Genomic DNA, 14,685 nt, shown 5'->3' on the forward strand with positions numbered 1-14,685 from the left:
CTTCATTACAATTGCAACAAGCGCTATATTGTTGAAGGTTTTGTTTTATTCATCGTGCCTGTGCACCACTGCCAAAACAGCATCGCCAAATCTTGCTTCATAATTACAGCACTTGCATCATCAGCTGTTCTCAAGATAATGAATAACCCTTTAAGATAAAGCCCCCCCCAACCCCCACCTCTGCAATACCTTTGCTCGCAGCGACAGGCAAGCGAGCACCAACGTGAGGAGGAGTGGGAAACACGTGCCCTCTCGCCCACAATTCGTCCGTGGCTTCTCTTTAACACAGTAGCGGTTGCAACATTTCAAGTAAATGACGTAATACATCGGCGCATTTTTGTCAGTATAGGGGCCATCCAATGAGTAGGTACGCAAAAATCTGTCAAAACTTGACCCCCCCCCTCCCTATACGCACGCGGACTTTTTACACCCCCCCTCCCCCACCTGCGTGCGTACGTACGCTTGACGCACCCCCCCCCCCCCGAATCCTATAGAACGGCCGATATTTAAAACGATCAAGGATTAATAAGATTAACGTGTTTAAGCAAACAGATAGTCCACCGCCGGACTATCTAACTCATTTGAAGGCCAATGTAGACAAATTATTATCGAGGCTTCACCCCCCCCCCCCCATTTCCTATGCGTACGTACATTGTCAGTAGACCCCCCCCCCCCCATACGCAAGCTACACATTTGGGTTAACCCCCCTCCCTCCTCCATGCGTAGGTACTGAATGAATGGCCCCATACTTGTTGTTTGCGGCAGGCAACGGTGTACAATGATATATCGCACGTGCGATCTTTTTTCTTTCTCTCTCTCCTGGCTGCTTGGCACGCGTCTTAAACAAGCGATGTCGCCGTCAAACGATGATTCGTTTCCCCCACCCCCCCTTCCAACACCACCGGTCCCTTTTGCATCATCGTCGGCTGTTCTCAAGGCAGGCTTTTTTGGCAGAACGTGAGCGCGGCTAACCTCACCCCAGTAATCTGAATATCTGGGTGACTCTGACCGAACGGTGACCGATGCTAACTTTTACAAACGGACTTTGTTTAAAAAATAAAATGTTTCACTCTAAAAGGATGCGTACAACGCTGCTGTTAAGCAAGCTCTAAGCAGCCTGGGAAACTAACTGCCCCCTCCCTACCCTCGATGCTCGTACTGGATGCCCTTGAACGCGCAGAGCACCCGAAACAGCTGACGTGGCTCAAACCCAACCTTTGATCAATCGAGGGTCACTTTTGCCGATGGCGTAGCCAATGTCTGGTGTACACGCCGCGTGTGGACTTAGCCCGGGGTCGCGATTAGGGGAGGGTGGGTTGGTTGAAATACTTGTCTCCCTGGAAGTTCGCCGCGACCATGCATGTTGCACATAGTCAAACTAAAGCCAGATCAAGGTCATTGGCTCGGGGTGGGGGCATTTCCAACAAAATATCAAGATAACCCAATCCCCCTTTTGAGCGCCACGACACGAAGAGTTGTACACCATCAGCACTGAATATCTGCCCCCAAACCACCGATATATAAACGAGGCCATTGTTCTTTTGCGACAGGAACATTTGTTAATTCCGTAGGCAACACGTTTTCGGTTGTTGTTGGGGAGCGAGTCGCGTCTCTCTCTCTCCATCTCAGTCGCAGAGTTGGTGGCATCCTTAATTTTTTCAAACTTTTTTTCTTCCAAGCGCACTTAACTTATTGATTCGATTGATGCAACCGAGAGGGAGGGAACACAACTTCAGGAGCCGTAGCTTTAGCAGGACGCGAGAAGCCATTCATTTCATCTGACGCAGTGTTCACAATTTAGTGAACGGCACGATAATTCCCCCCCCATCAGAAACAAAATAACCATGGCTGAGGGTGAGTACATGTCACACCATACGAGCAAGTTGCGTGTATCTCGTTGTGTATATTGAATTGAGTTTATTGTATATACTGCATACGATGTGTTTGTTTTCAGTTTTAATATACACTAATTTTAAACATAAGAGAGTTATACAACTTAACTGCAACGACTGTTATCACGATAATTTTGGGTAAAAACTGAATCATACTTGAAATGTTTGTCAGAACGTCCTTCTTGAGTTAACATTAACATATGGTCAAAAATAGTGAGTGGGGCATCTTTGTAACACGGTACACGTTTAACATTCGTATGCAGTACAATCGTACATCGTAATGCATCTAGACAGTCCGTGTAAAATGTCATAGAAAATACACAGACGAGGAGGAGGTGGTGGAAACTACTTTTGATAATGAGAACTCGAATCACCGGCTCACGTTTATAAAATCCCTTTATCGGGTGAAAAGTTTTAACCAGTATATAACAACGAATGTTTCACTCACGACGTAACACGCAACACATACACATGTGCGTTTTGTCAATCCACTGCTGGATGAAGGCATCCACCCGCCATGCGGGTCACGGAGGTTATTTGACCATACTTCACCGCACTGGTCAGCGCGTGATGGTGAAGGCATGTAGCATTGAATATACAGTGTTAGCATGCTATTTTTTTTTAAAGGGAGGCATCTAAGCTGTAGATGAGAGCTCAGGTTCTTTCAGAAACGCAGAGCAGGAACGCAGAATTTTGTTTTAACCAAAACAGTTATAGCAAATTGAAAATTTAGTCGGAACCAGGAGGCACTTCTGAGGGTACAGGAGGGAGTTAGAGGAACTTAGCGGACCTTTTGGTTAATTTGGTGGGTTTGTTTAAGAGAACCTTCAGGATGAAGACAGCCCAGTGATGGTCTCTCCGGATATCCAAAGGGGAAGACAGCTATGAGTTGATGTACAGGTGACAACGATAAGTTTTATAAGGGAACGTCACGAGTAAAACGGAGGCGGAGTGGTTTCATAGAATGTTTTGGTCCTTGAAAGTGCATTTATGGTCAGCGCATTCCCAGTAAATTAACTTTCACACAAAACATGTAGCATTAAATGTGGTTCTGTACGTAAGTTTATGAAATCCAAGAGAATTATCAGAGCATGTTTTGTTTGCATGTTCAACACAAGCACGTGTGGTTAATGTAGACTTCATTCCTCCCAAAAAGTATCTATTTGGTTCTAGATTTGAAGCTTTCGTGACTGCAAGGAATCATATTCTTAGGTTTTTTCGGTAAAGTCACGTAGGTAAAACATTTTCATTAATTTTGATGTTTTACCTACGTGACTTTACCGAAAAAACCTAAGAATATCTATTTGGTGTTTGAACATCTTAACACCTGCTTTATTGCCAGAAAGGGTAAACCCCAATCATTATTTGATACTGGCAAAAAAGGTCCCATGATATTGAATGAAATGCATTGGGTTGATGGTCGCGCACTGAACCTTTACTGTCAGTGGTAGGGCGGGTGGGAGAGTGCTGCCCTCTACTGTGTAAACCAAATGTCAATTGAAAGTATCTCAGAGGTGGCTCTGTGATAACCACTTCTGCGGGCCAGGTTAGTGCGGTGTATTGAAGTTACGCTCCAAAGTGAAGCAAACGCTCTCGTACTGAGTTAGGCGTGTCACTGCTATTGTGGACAGCCCGCGTTAATGTGAATTGATGTGTGTGTGCATTTGGTTTGTGGGGAGCGGCATTGCAACGGTTAGCGCACTGCTCTACTAAACCCAGCTCACGACCAACACCAGTGACGATTATCTGAACTGGGCCTCCCCTAGATCAACTCAGCCTCAAATGAGTACCTGGTGCGACAAAGAGGCGGCCGGGTGTTGTGTTGGCCATTCCGGCCTTTATAGTGTTTGCTACTCGCTCACAGCACTTGCCCCAACAGTCCGTTAAGGCGCAACGGGGGGAAATCTTTGTCTTTGTCTCGGTTCGACTGCAAGTTCGCAAGACGATGACGGAGTTCTGGAAGATTCACTCCAAGGGCGCGACGGTGGAGGAGATGATGCTGGACTCGAGCGCGAGCACGCTCTCGCAGTTCGAGAAGCCCGAGATTCTCTCGCTGCTGCCCAGCATCGACGACGCCAAAGTGCTCGAACTGGGCGCTGGTATTGGGTGCGTGAACAGCAAGAGCAGAGGGGGGGGGGGGGCTCTGCTGACGCCTTGCAGTGGCGCTGCAGAACGACGACAGTAATAGGGGATGTGTGGCTGCTGTCAAGTCATCCTGAACTTCTAGAATTCACCTGATTGTTTATAAAATTGTATTCATCTTCTGTCCCCAATGTTAACCCCAAATTCTTATCGGTGTTACCAGATGTAGTGTCCATTCGGGTCTTTTGCAAGGGCTGTGCAAGCCTTCGCGATAGAGAGCGGCTCATGATGTCACAAAGCTACCTTCAGTATTCTTCTTTTATGCTGACCTGGACAGCTGCACCCCACAACCTTTCATGTTAGAGAATGGCCCACGGAAGCAGATACCACAGAGTTGCATCTAAAATCCATTCAAGTGGCCTCTGGTCCACGCAGTAGATGGGAAGTACTTTCCCACCTGCCCTGCCGCAAAGAGTATGTTTTTTTTAATTATCTGGAATTCATATTAATTAACTAAAGAACTATTACCAGCACAATTCATTTATTTCCGTGCAATAGTTTTGATTTCTCATGCGACACCGTTGTTTTCGCTCTGATTTCTATTTGCTACATCGCTGCAAATTATTTGCTTTGCTTTTGTTATTATGGTGACCCAGCTCACTATTGCAAATCAGACTATCCTGTTCTCCTGAGTTCTCACCTGGTTAAACTAAATTCGAAGCTTAACATACACTCCGAAATTGATGGCACGTATTATATACGGTTAATACGTCCCATAGTGTTAGGCAAAGTGGCCGCGAGACTCGAAACCACCAACCGCATGTCCGTCAGATTTGGTGCTGTTATCAGATATTGACCAATTTTCTCTTAACAGCCGCACGAGAAATGCACAGCTCAGGCAAATTTGCTGGTCAGGTGATGCCACGTGGTGAACGAGTACAAAAGGTTATCTGAGATGTGTGTTCCCCTACAGATTAGCGACAGACACAGGAATTCCATACTCTTAGTTTTTTCGGTAAAGTCACGTAGGTAAAAAAATTGAAATTAAAATTAATAAAAATAAAAGAAAAAAAATCACGACGCTTCGGAGGCAACACAAGCCTCCGTCGTCGTGATTTTTTTATTATTTTATTTTTTATTAATTTTAATTTCAATTTTTCTACCTACGTGACTTTACCGAAAAAATAAGAGTATGAATCCTTGCAGTCACGAAAGCTTCAAAAACAGGAATTCCACCCTGCGCTAGATGCGCAAAAAAGGAACGGTGGATTAAGTTGCTCTGATATCGCCAAAGTGCAGGCTTTCTGCACTCTAGGACAGTATGAGAACCCCAAATATGTGACACGGAACTTCTGCGTTATACATTCACCGGCCTGCTGAAATCCCCTTACCACCTCGACTCCACATTAACACCTCCCCCAAGCTCTTTAACCTTCAACTCTCAGGCTCTCATGTCCACTGCAATGATTTGAAGAGTTGTAAAGAGAGGCACTCAGAGAGATTATAAAGCCAAAGGTCAAGCATTGCTACATTTCTGTGGAGCGGTGGCATAGCGGCTAGGGAACTGGATGATGATTAAAGTGATCTGGATTCAAATTCCTGATCCGGCACCGACCGGTCGCAATTGGCATCTGTCGCGGGGCTGTAACCCCTCTAGGGATGCATTTTATAAGTACTGTACTTGGTACGGTGTTCAATCAAGGGCACTGGGAAGACAAGTGGCCATGCATGTTTCCAGCTGACCTAATAGCCCACTTGTGCACTGCGTCTGTCCCAAAATGCACTTGCTAACGTAATTTTCCACAACAGCTTATCCAGCTAGGATCTTTAAACGTTTGTGCATGCAAGCAAGATATGTTTGGATGGCATTAATACATTAATGCTATGTTGAGCATATGTGTGCGCACTTAATATGTAAAGGAACGCGTGTGAAATATTGCAAAGCAAAAGGTAAGTTGCACAGGAGCGTATCTTCACCATCGCGCTCTCGATCCACGAATGAGAAATCGCGAAGTATATTTCACCACAAGCGTCCGATGTTGTTCCACGTCTCTCTTCGTGTCCTAGTCGTTTCACTGGACACCTGGCCAAGCAGGCGAGTCACGTGACAGCGGTGGACTTCATGCAGACATTTCTGGACAAAAACCGAGAGCTGAACAGAGACCATGGGAACATCAAATTCCTGCAGGCAGACGTCACGCAGCTGCAGTTCCCAGAAAACAGGTCCGAAATGGTTTATACAAATCACCGATGCTAACTTTGCACTTTTGAAAACTCACGTCTTTAGAACTGCTTCGTGCGTTTAGATTTTGTTGTCTTTTTCACCGCACCTCCGACTAGCACGGTTGGCTACGCGCGATGCGAAATAAGTTCAACATATATAGATACGTTTTAAGAGTACATTATATTGTTCTGTAGCCAGAAAGAAATGTGGGTAGAAGCAGGAAATAAATGATGATTTAAGACCGGAATTATAAAGTAAAACAAATAAGCGTCTTCTTTTTTTTTTACATATTTTGCCTTCAAAAATTTTTTATGACATTTTTGTGAATACAGAAGGCAGCAGACGATATTTCAGTAATTACAAACAACTGCGACACACACACACGTCAATCGTAACGAATGACAGCAAACAAAACGAATGTCAAAACTTCTCTCAAACGCCCGATGATGTTTGCGCAAAAGATTAATTTCTGGCACGAAGCATTAACACATTCGAGACGGCCTCTATTTCGGACTTTGCGCAATGCATATATAGCCAGTACTGTATAGCAAACGTCAATAATGTCGCCGATGGCAACGCACGTGCACATTTGTGTACATTTCCAGGACATTCTGTACAAGCCACACACCACCCCACCGCGGGCGTTAACTTCCCGGTCACGGCCGGCCAGTAAAATATGCTTAGGACCGGGACGCATTACGAGACCGACGTAACAAACAAAAAAAAAGTCGCAGCCAAAATTACAATATACATTTTGGTTACGTGGCACCGTGCGTGTGGTTGTTTGCATAGCGGGGAGGGGGGTTGTTGGTCAGAAGTCACGTTTAAAACCGCACGTACGGCAGGTAACAACGCGCCCTCGGTGAGACAAAGTGTAAATGTGAAGGCCACGTGTCTTTTTTTTGTTTCCATTGGTACACAATTGCAACAGACAGTCGTAGATAATGGCCGAATTGGGTTTCTGGTGGGTCAACATTTCAAACTGCTGACACGGCACGAGTGAGGCTCCGTGACAAAAAATTATTTGTTTTTAAATAACTTAAACAATATTATTTTTTTATATCAGATATACAATTGGCAGTTAGAAAGTTCTAAAAACATGATATGCAAAAGTACCAACAAATTAAATTTCAGGCTCCATATCTAATTATATTATAAATTTAACAATTTGCCCGTTAACAACTCGGTCCATGTATTATGAACTTAAAAATCTATATTAATCTATGAATCATTAAATTTCCGCTAATTTTTTTCTAACTACATTTTAAAAAAGGAACTACGACAGGAGATGAAAACACATGTGCAAGTGGGCACACTTTATACATCATCGTCAAAATTCCCTGACATCTTATACATGTACACATAAAAGCATAAGACTTTGAAGGCAATTGTTGAAAAAATACGTGTATTGAATTTTTATTCTATTAAGTAAATGGTCTTTATATTCTTGGTTCTTTCGGTAAAGTCACGTGACTTTACCGAAAGAACCAAGAATATGAATCCCTGCAGTCACGAAAGCTTTAAATCAAAATTTAAATGGTCTTATTAAGAGGAAATTCTACAGCCAGTCCTTTGAAATCAGGAGTATCAAACGCAACTGTTGGATGATCCGGCCGTGAAGACCTCACCACCGTGATGCTTGTTCTTCACGCAGCTTCGATGTGGTTTTCTCAAACTGGCTGTTCATGTACCTAACGGATGAGGAGTTGCTACAGCTGGTGAACAGCATGCTGCGTTGGTTGCGCCCTGGAGGTCATCTTTTCTTTCGCGAGTCCTGCTTTCACCAGTCTGGTATGGGTATTATTTTAAAAAAATATACAACTATTTGTTTTATTTTACTAGGTGAGGCCCACTGAGCTATATAGCTCTTTTTCAGAAGCAACCTGGCATTCACAAATGATAATTCAACGAAGTGGCTTATCATGTGGAAATGTATCGCAAGCCAAATACTCTTAAACGCATGTTTCTAAATGTGGAAGGAAAACCCGGAGGACCTGGAGAAAAGTCCACGCAACCGTGGGGAGAGAGACATGCAAACTCAAAATATACAGCCGTAGGGTTGGGATCAAATCCACGATTCCCTGTATACCAGGCAAGGTAGTTAACATCTTGCTGCCATATGCACGATGGTGACCCACAAGCAAGCTCGGAGGCTCCCAGGGCCTCTCAGGTCACGATGCATGAAATACAAATGTTCCATGTGGACTTACTACCTGGCTTGTTTTGTAAATGGTTTGCTCATATCCAGTTGACGTGTGGATTTCTAATTTGTAACATACTATTCTCTCCGTGTCTGTATGAAAATACAGTACATATGTCTGTTATGGAAATAGCGATAAGTGAATTACTGATTCTTTTTTTTTAAATAAAAATATACCGTAAATGCATTAGGTCAATAAAATTGATGTTTTATATTGTAAAATACATTTGCGTAGTACATCTAGATATTACAATTATGTAAGCTTAAACATTAGCAATATTAAGACTCATGTTACTTAGAATGTTATTGATGCAAAATAAAGTTTAAAATTTTCCGGGGTAAAGTTATTATGGAATATAACAAAAAATGTTAAAATCACAAAACTTAACGTAAGCCCCATTAGGGATACTATAGCTTCTAAATGTTCTTACACAGCAGTTGTTTTTCAATACATAGGTAACCTCGTTTCATTGCCATGTCTAATGTGCTTGCGTGTTCATACAATTGTCACTGAAGAATTCATAACTGTTATGGTTTGTGCCTGCAGGCGATTCAAAACGAACCTTCAATCCCACGATTTACAGGAAACCTGCTCAATACAATCACATCATGCAAGCTGGCTTCCAGCAGGCAAATGGGAACGAAAAGAGCTTTGGCTTTGAGTTGGTTATTTCCAAATCTGTGCAGACATACATCAAGGTGAGTTGATTATGGAAGTAAATTTGTAATGTATCCAATATACAATGAATAATTCAAAGAAATGCAGCACGATAAAATTTGATAACGATATGTTAAAAAAAAGACCTTGCCTTTTTGCTAAATGAAAAAAAGATTACCAGAATTTTTGTTGAAAAAAACTTTGGAAATAATAGTAGCACGTAGAGTTTGAAAAGATCAACACGACCTCATGAATGCATGACAATGCTTGCTCGCCCCCCCACCCACCCTCGTGTGCAGCTGAAGAAGAATCAGAACCAAGTGTGCTGGCTGCTGGAAAAGGTCTCACGGGAAAATGCGGGCCACCAGGGTTACGCCACCTTCCAGCAGTTCCTGGATGGGAAGCAGTATTCCCGGCAAGGCATCCTCCGCTACGAGAAGATCTTTGGTGAAGGCTACGTGAGCACTGGAGGACCTGATACCACCAAGGTGTGCATTTCAGACATTTCATACAATCTTCTTCTCCTTTAATAAGAAAGCAAAGCAACAGGCTACAATTGCATGTTTTATGTTGTAAGCGAGTGGAGTCCGCTTGTTCCAGCATTAAATGACAAAAAAGCAACCAAGTTTTTAAAACAATATTACAGTACTCAAGTTTGTGCTTTTCTGTTTCAGGAGTTTGTATCACTGTTGGATTTACAAGCGGGACAGAAAGTGCTGGATGTTGGGTGTGGGATTGGAGGTGGTAACTTCTACATGGCCAAGGTACCTTGACTACACTTGTGGCTGCCTTCCTATTTCTCTCTTGATCATATTGTTTGTACCGTTATTATTTATTCTGCTTGTTTGCCCAGGTAAACCTCACTGTGTCCCATGCTCTTTTCAGACGGATCTGGTAGTATTGATTTGCCATTTGTGTTGCGTGAACTGAATTGAAAAAAAAGTGCCAGACAATTTAATTGCAAACCCTTACACAAACATTTTACTATTATTACATATCGTACTCTTGCTTTTATTGATATTTACATATACTTTCATTCACATATACTATCTAAACATTCACGAATTCTTCAATCAATATTTGGAGCAATGTGTTTTGCTTATTTTAAAACCAACACTCACCATCGCATCTCTTAATACAACTGTAGTGAGTTCAACTGAGTCGCAGACGTACTCTTTGGAGGCAACACATTTATTAACACCAACACACGGGGTAGTTACCCCTTAACAGAATAACAACTAATGGTGGTGACCACCAGGCTAACTACGCTAATCACACCGTAACTAGCTACAACGGACCCTAGCTTGGGTCCCGGTCCACGTGTTGGAGACTCTGTAGGACGTAGAACGTAGACGAAGGTTTCTTCAGGATGAGCAACAGCACCACTCCCTCTGGGGGACCCGGCTTATATCCTCTGCGGCGTGGCTGGCTCCGCCCCGGGCCACGACCACCTTCCAGAATCCTCGAGCAGGATCTCGACCCTGACCACGTGACCACCCCTAGCCCCCACATGAGGCTCTTTGTAGACTTAACTGGTCACGTGTCCTCTGGGGTCAACCAGAGTGCCACGGCCTTTAGTAACCTCGTTCCTATGGCTGGCACTTCCACACCCTATCCTGTAGGCCTGGCACTGCATGCCAAGCATGGTGCCATCCAGCGCTATCGATCAGCGCTCACCGAGCCCCTCTAGGGCCGGTACTGCAACCACATCCTCGTGGTGTCCGCGATGTCGCTACACCGCACGCCGTGCCTCTCTCGGGCCGGCATTACCCAGTGACATCCCGCGATGTCACTACACAAGTTATAAAGGACTGACCACCTTCTGCCACAGGCCTTCAAGGTGGACGTGCTTGGAATGGACCTGTCCTCTAACATGGTAGAAATTGCCATGGAGAGAGCCACAGAAGACAGCACATTACTGGTACGTCGCATTCATGACAATTCTGGCCAACACAGAATGGCTCATTGTACAACACAAGTTAATGGATTTGCATTTACTGTACTGAAAATTGTAAAATTTTGAAAAATGTGATTTCTTAAAATCAAAGTACTTAATTAAATGTAGCCTTTAAAGTTTTGTGTAAAGGTTAACAGTGCTTGGTCTCGCTAGGCCTGGAGTTGTCTCTTTGTCATCGTGTGCATTTAAATGCCCTTCATGTCTGCTTCTAGGTGCAGTTTGAAATCAGTGACGCGACCAAGCGGGAGTTTCCGGAGGAATCGTTTGACGTGGTGTATAGCCGCGACACCATCTTGCACATTGCAGACAAGTTTGCCCTCTTTAAAAGGTTTTATGTAAGAGCACATTTTGAAAAATCCTCTTTCACGCTCTGTAATTTATTTTTCTTATTAAAAGCATTGTTAAAAATAAAATATATTTCACTTATATATATGAAATCCTTATTTTTACTGCTCAACGCAAAATGTATTGAAAAGATAACGTTAAGTCTGTATTGAAAAGATAACGTTAAGTCATATTCTGTTGATCGTTTTTCTCCCCTTATACCAGAGGTGGTTAAAACCTGGGGGAAAGTTGCTGATCACTGACTACTGTTGTGGAGAAAAACCCTGGACATCGAAGTTTGAGGATTATGTCAAACAAAGGGGCTACATCCTGTACTCTGTGTCCAAATATGGCAAGGTAAGCAACGAATAATATATCATAATTTCACAATGGGAAGGGTAAAATACAAGCTTAGCTGGACTTAAAATGTGCTCTTATCTCCTTGCACACCTTTTGCTGACATGTGGGACCTTACACAAATTCAACTTCTGCATATATGCGACAGCCAATTGCAACACCGGGCCATCTCCAAGCTTTGCATATGAAAACGAAATAACTAATGCTTTTGTGAAATGTCACTATCGTCTGAGATCAAAACGCGACTGTAAAAACTTCCCTAAAGAAAACAAACTGTATGGTGTTTCCTAGTTTTTGGAAGAAGCAGGTTTCCAGAATGTTCGAGCTGAGGACAGGACGGATCAATTTGTGGACATTCTTAACAAGGAGCTGGAACGGACCAAGAGCATTCAGGATGAGTTTATCAAGGTGAGACGCAGAAAAGGCCCACATTACAAACTTACACACCATTTTTAGTTTATCCTGCTGATACTAAGCCCATTATCTGTCACAACCTGTGGGAATTCAAATCGGCAGCACATGTAGTTTTTACATCACGATTGCAAAATTCCAATTTTACAAAGTAGCGGAAAATGGGGGAATTTGCCCACGTTACACCACATACTTGTGGAATATGGGAAGCAAATTAGCACAAGATATGTCAAGCAGAAAGCCTGCGCACGCATGCGTGAAGACATGAGGACATGCATAATATCACTAAAACGTAGATGTGTAACATTCACAATCAGTGTATTTAAGAACTGTGGTTCACTCCAAATTGCCTGTCACACCAGACATTGTTTACGATTAAGATTCAGTGTAAATGCCAAAGGCTCTAAAGCCAAAATAAAGCAATGTATAAGAGTGGCAGGATAAATTACTCAAGCTGTCCTGTCTGACTCTCTTATTTCTTACTCTAATGATAACAATTAGGCATGTATCAGTCAATCAATAAAAATCGATTATACTCACACGTGTAAAAAGCAAGTACGTGTTTGACTTGAAACTTTCGTGACTGCAGGAATTCATACTCTTTGGGTCTTTCGGTAAAGTCACATAGATAGAAAAATGCAAAAAAAATCACGACGTTTCGATCGCAACACAAGCAATCGTCTTCAGGTGAAAAATACAGCAGAAAAACTATATTTCTCCTCCCTCAGCAGTTCTCCTGTTGTAGTTTTTCACCTGAAGACGATTGCTTGTGTTGCGATCGAAACGTCGTGATTAAAAAAAAAAATTCTATCTACGTGACTTTACCGAGAGACCCAGAGAGTAACCAAGAACATGTTTTAAACAAAGCACATGCAAATTATACTTGAGAAGAATGAAACAAACGAGAACAATGCAGAACACATGAAAGAGACAATATATATAAAAAAAATAACAAATTAGAAACAATAAAATGCCCCTGAATTATAACAATTCATGGAATTGGAGTGTGGGCTGGCGTGGTGGACAGTTGGTTCAACAATATGCCTCGTAAGTGTTCCAAAAGCAGTATAGGTTTACGTGAAATTGCACACTTGCGTTTTTTTTTTACACAATACAGAATTCTACGTATAACACAATGCGTTGAACACTAGGAATTCTCTGAAGACGACTACTCGTACATCGTGGACGGCTGGAGCAAGAAGCTGGAGCGCTGCGAAGCGGGAGATCAGAAGTGGGGCTTGTTCTATGCCGAGAGACCCATCAACGCCAGTAATGGTGTCTGAGACAACAAATATCGAATGTTATACTCACACCGCAGTCATTCATGCACACATGCGGTCAATGTGTTTTGCTTAACACGGCCAAACATCATGACGTTTTAACCTGTGGAGTATGACCAGTGTGATGATGTTCTCCGTTCAAATGAGCTCCAAGACAACTGCTATATATATTTAGAGCTATTCTATTTACCTAGAATACATTCACAAATCACGTGAGAACTAGTCAATATCTTAAACGTGTTCATAAAAAAAAATAAGGAGCTCCAAATTTACACTCAATACTTAAGTGTAATATTTTGCCCATCAATCTGTCATTGAAATAACGATTATTATCTTAATACGATTAACTGAATTTAGAAGTACAGTGCAGATTTAGGCATTACAAATAAGTGTGTATTTTATGCGATTTTAAAACATGTGATTTCCCCTTCCCCATTTAAGCAATAAAACACTACATGACCAGTAACGTATGTTCATTATCATTTGCATTAGCAGAGCACAGTACCGAACAAATGTACTGCAATGTTATTGTCATGCTTTCTGTTTCTCAAAACTATTATACATATACAATTTACGTGATGTTTATAAGAAAATGACAATTACATTACACAGCTGTCGGTTAGAAATCAAAGAGAATACTGGAGACCGGGTACATGTGAAATGACGCACAAACGTTGCCAAACAAGTCTAATTTGTTAGTGTTTTCTCACTCCTATGTTTGACAAAGTGTAATAAAATACATTACAGCACTGCTACTTCTATATAGCGGCTGAATGGCTCTGTAATAATGTACTACTATATGCCCTAGCAAAGAGTGGTCAGATACGTTGCAAGTCTAAAAACCCCTCTGTAGAATGTATTATGTTGATAAGTTATGGCAAAGCGGCAAAATCGGTACAGAAATATCAGAAATATTTATGAAAGAGCTAAGGATGGCAAAAATGTGCACATTAATGTCAACATTAATTTGTTTAAATAAGCTCCACAAACGTACATGAAATTACCTTTATAATACACCTCGGATGTACTGTATATAGCATGTAAATGTAACTGCAATGCACGCTGCTTTGCAGAACAGTGGTGCGTGCACCTTGGGGAAAGGAAGCAGAGATGGGCAAAGGGTAAAAGGTCTCGAGTCTGGACATGAGCAGGAAGTCAGTAGCACGGATGGCTGGAGGGCAGTGGTCGCAAACGGGTTTTGATTCCTTACCCGTACCCGGCCGCACCAGGGTCGCAAACGGGTATCTGTACCCGTACCCGGCCGTACCCGTACTCTACCCGTACCCGGCCGGGTACGGGT

At 42.6% G+C, this 14,685-nt stretch overlaps 1 protein-coding gene across 1 annotated transcript; it reads left to right on the top strand.

The window, feature by feature from the left end:
• Positions 1 to 1,548: 1,548 nt before the first annotated feature.
• On the top strand, positions 1,549 to 13,851 carry LOC144720050 (uncharacterized). The gene is made up of 12 exons (XM_078596489.1): positions 1,549 to 1,854; positions 3,827 to 3,998; positions 6,042 to 6,197; positions 7,853 to 7,989; positions 8,946 to 9,097; positions 9,356 to 9,544; positions 9,731 to 9,820; positions 10,888 to 10,977; positions 11,226 to 11,348; positions 11,563 to 11,694; positions 11,986 to 12,102; positions 13,257 to 13,851. Exons 1-12 carry the CDS (start codon positions 1,845 to 1,847, stop codon positions 13,386 to 13,388), a joined length of 1,500 nt encoding a protein of 499 aa, XP_078452615.1. The 5' UTR covers positions 1,549 to 1,844; the 3' UTR covers positions 13,389 to 13,851.
• The last annotated feature ends 834 nt before the right edge of the window (positions 13,852 to 14,685 follow it).

This window comes from Lampetra planeri, chromosome 7, assembly GCF_965212315.1.
Source record: "Lampetra planeri chromosome 7, kcLamPlan1.2.h2, whole genome shotgun sequence".
NCBI lineage: Eukaryota > Metazoa > Chordata > Hyperoartia > Petromyzontiformes > Petromyzontidae > Lampetra > Lampetra planeri.

Excerpts from the sequence above, each read along its gene's own strand:
- LOC144720050 (XM_078596489.1), top strand. Across the intron at positions 6,198-7,852 it reads CTGCAGTTCCCAGAAAACAG|CTTCGATGTGGTTTTCTCAA; the intron begins GTCCGAAATGGT and ends TTCTTCACGCAG. Across the intron at positions 11,349-11,562 it reads CCCTCTTTAAAAGGTTTTAT|AGGTGGTTAAAACCTGGGGG; the intron begins GTAAGAGCACAT and ends CCCTTATACCAG.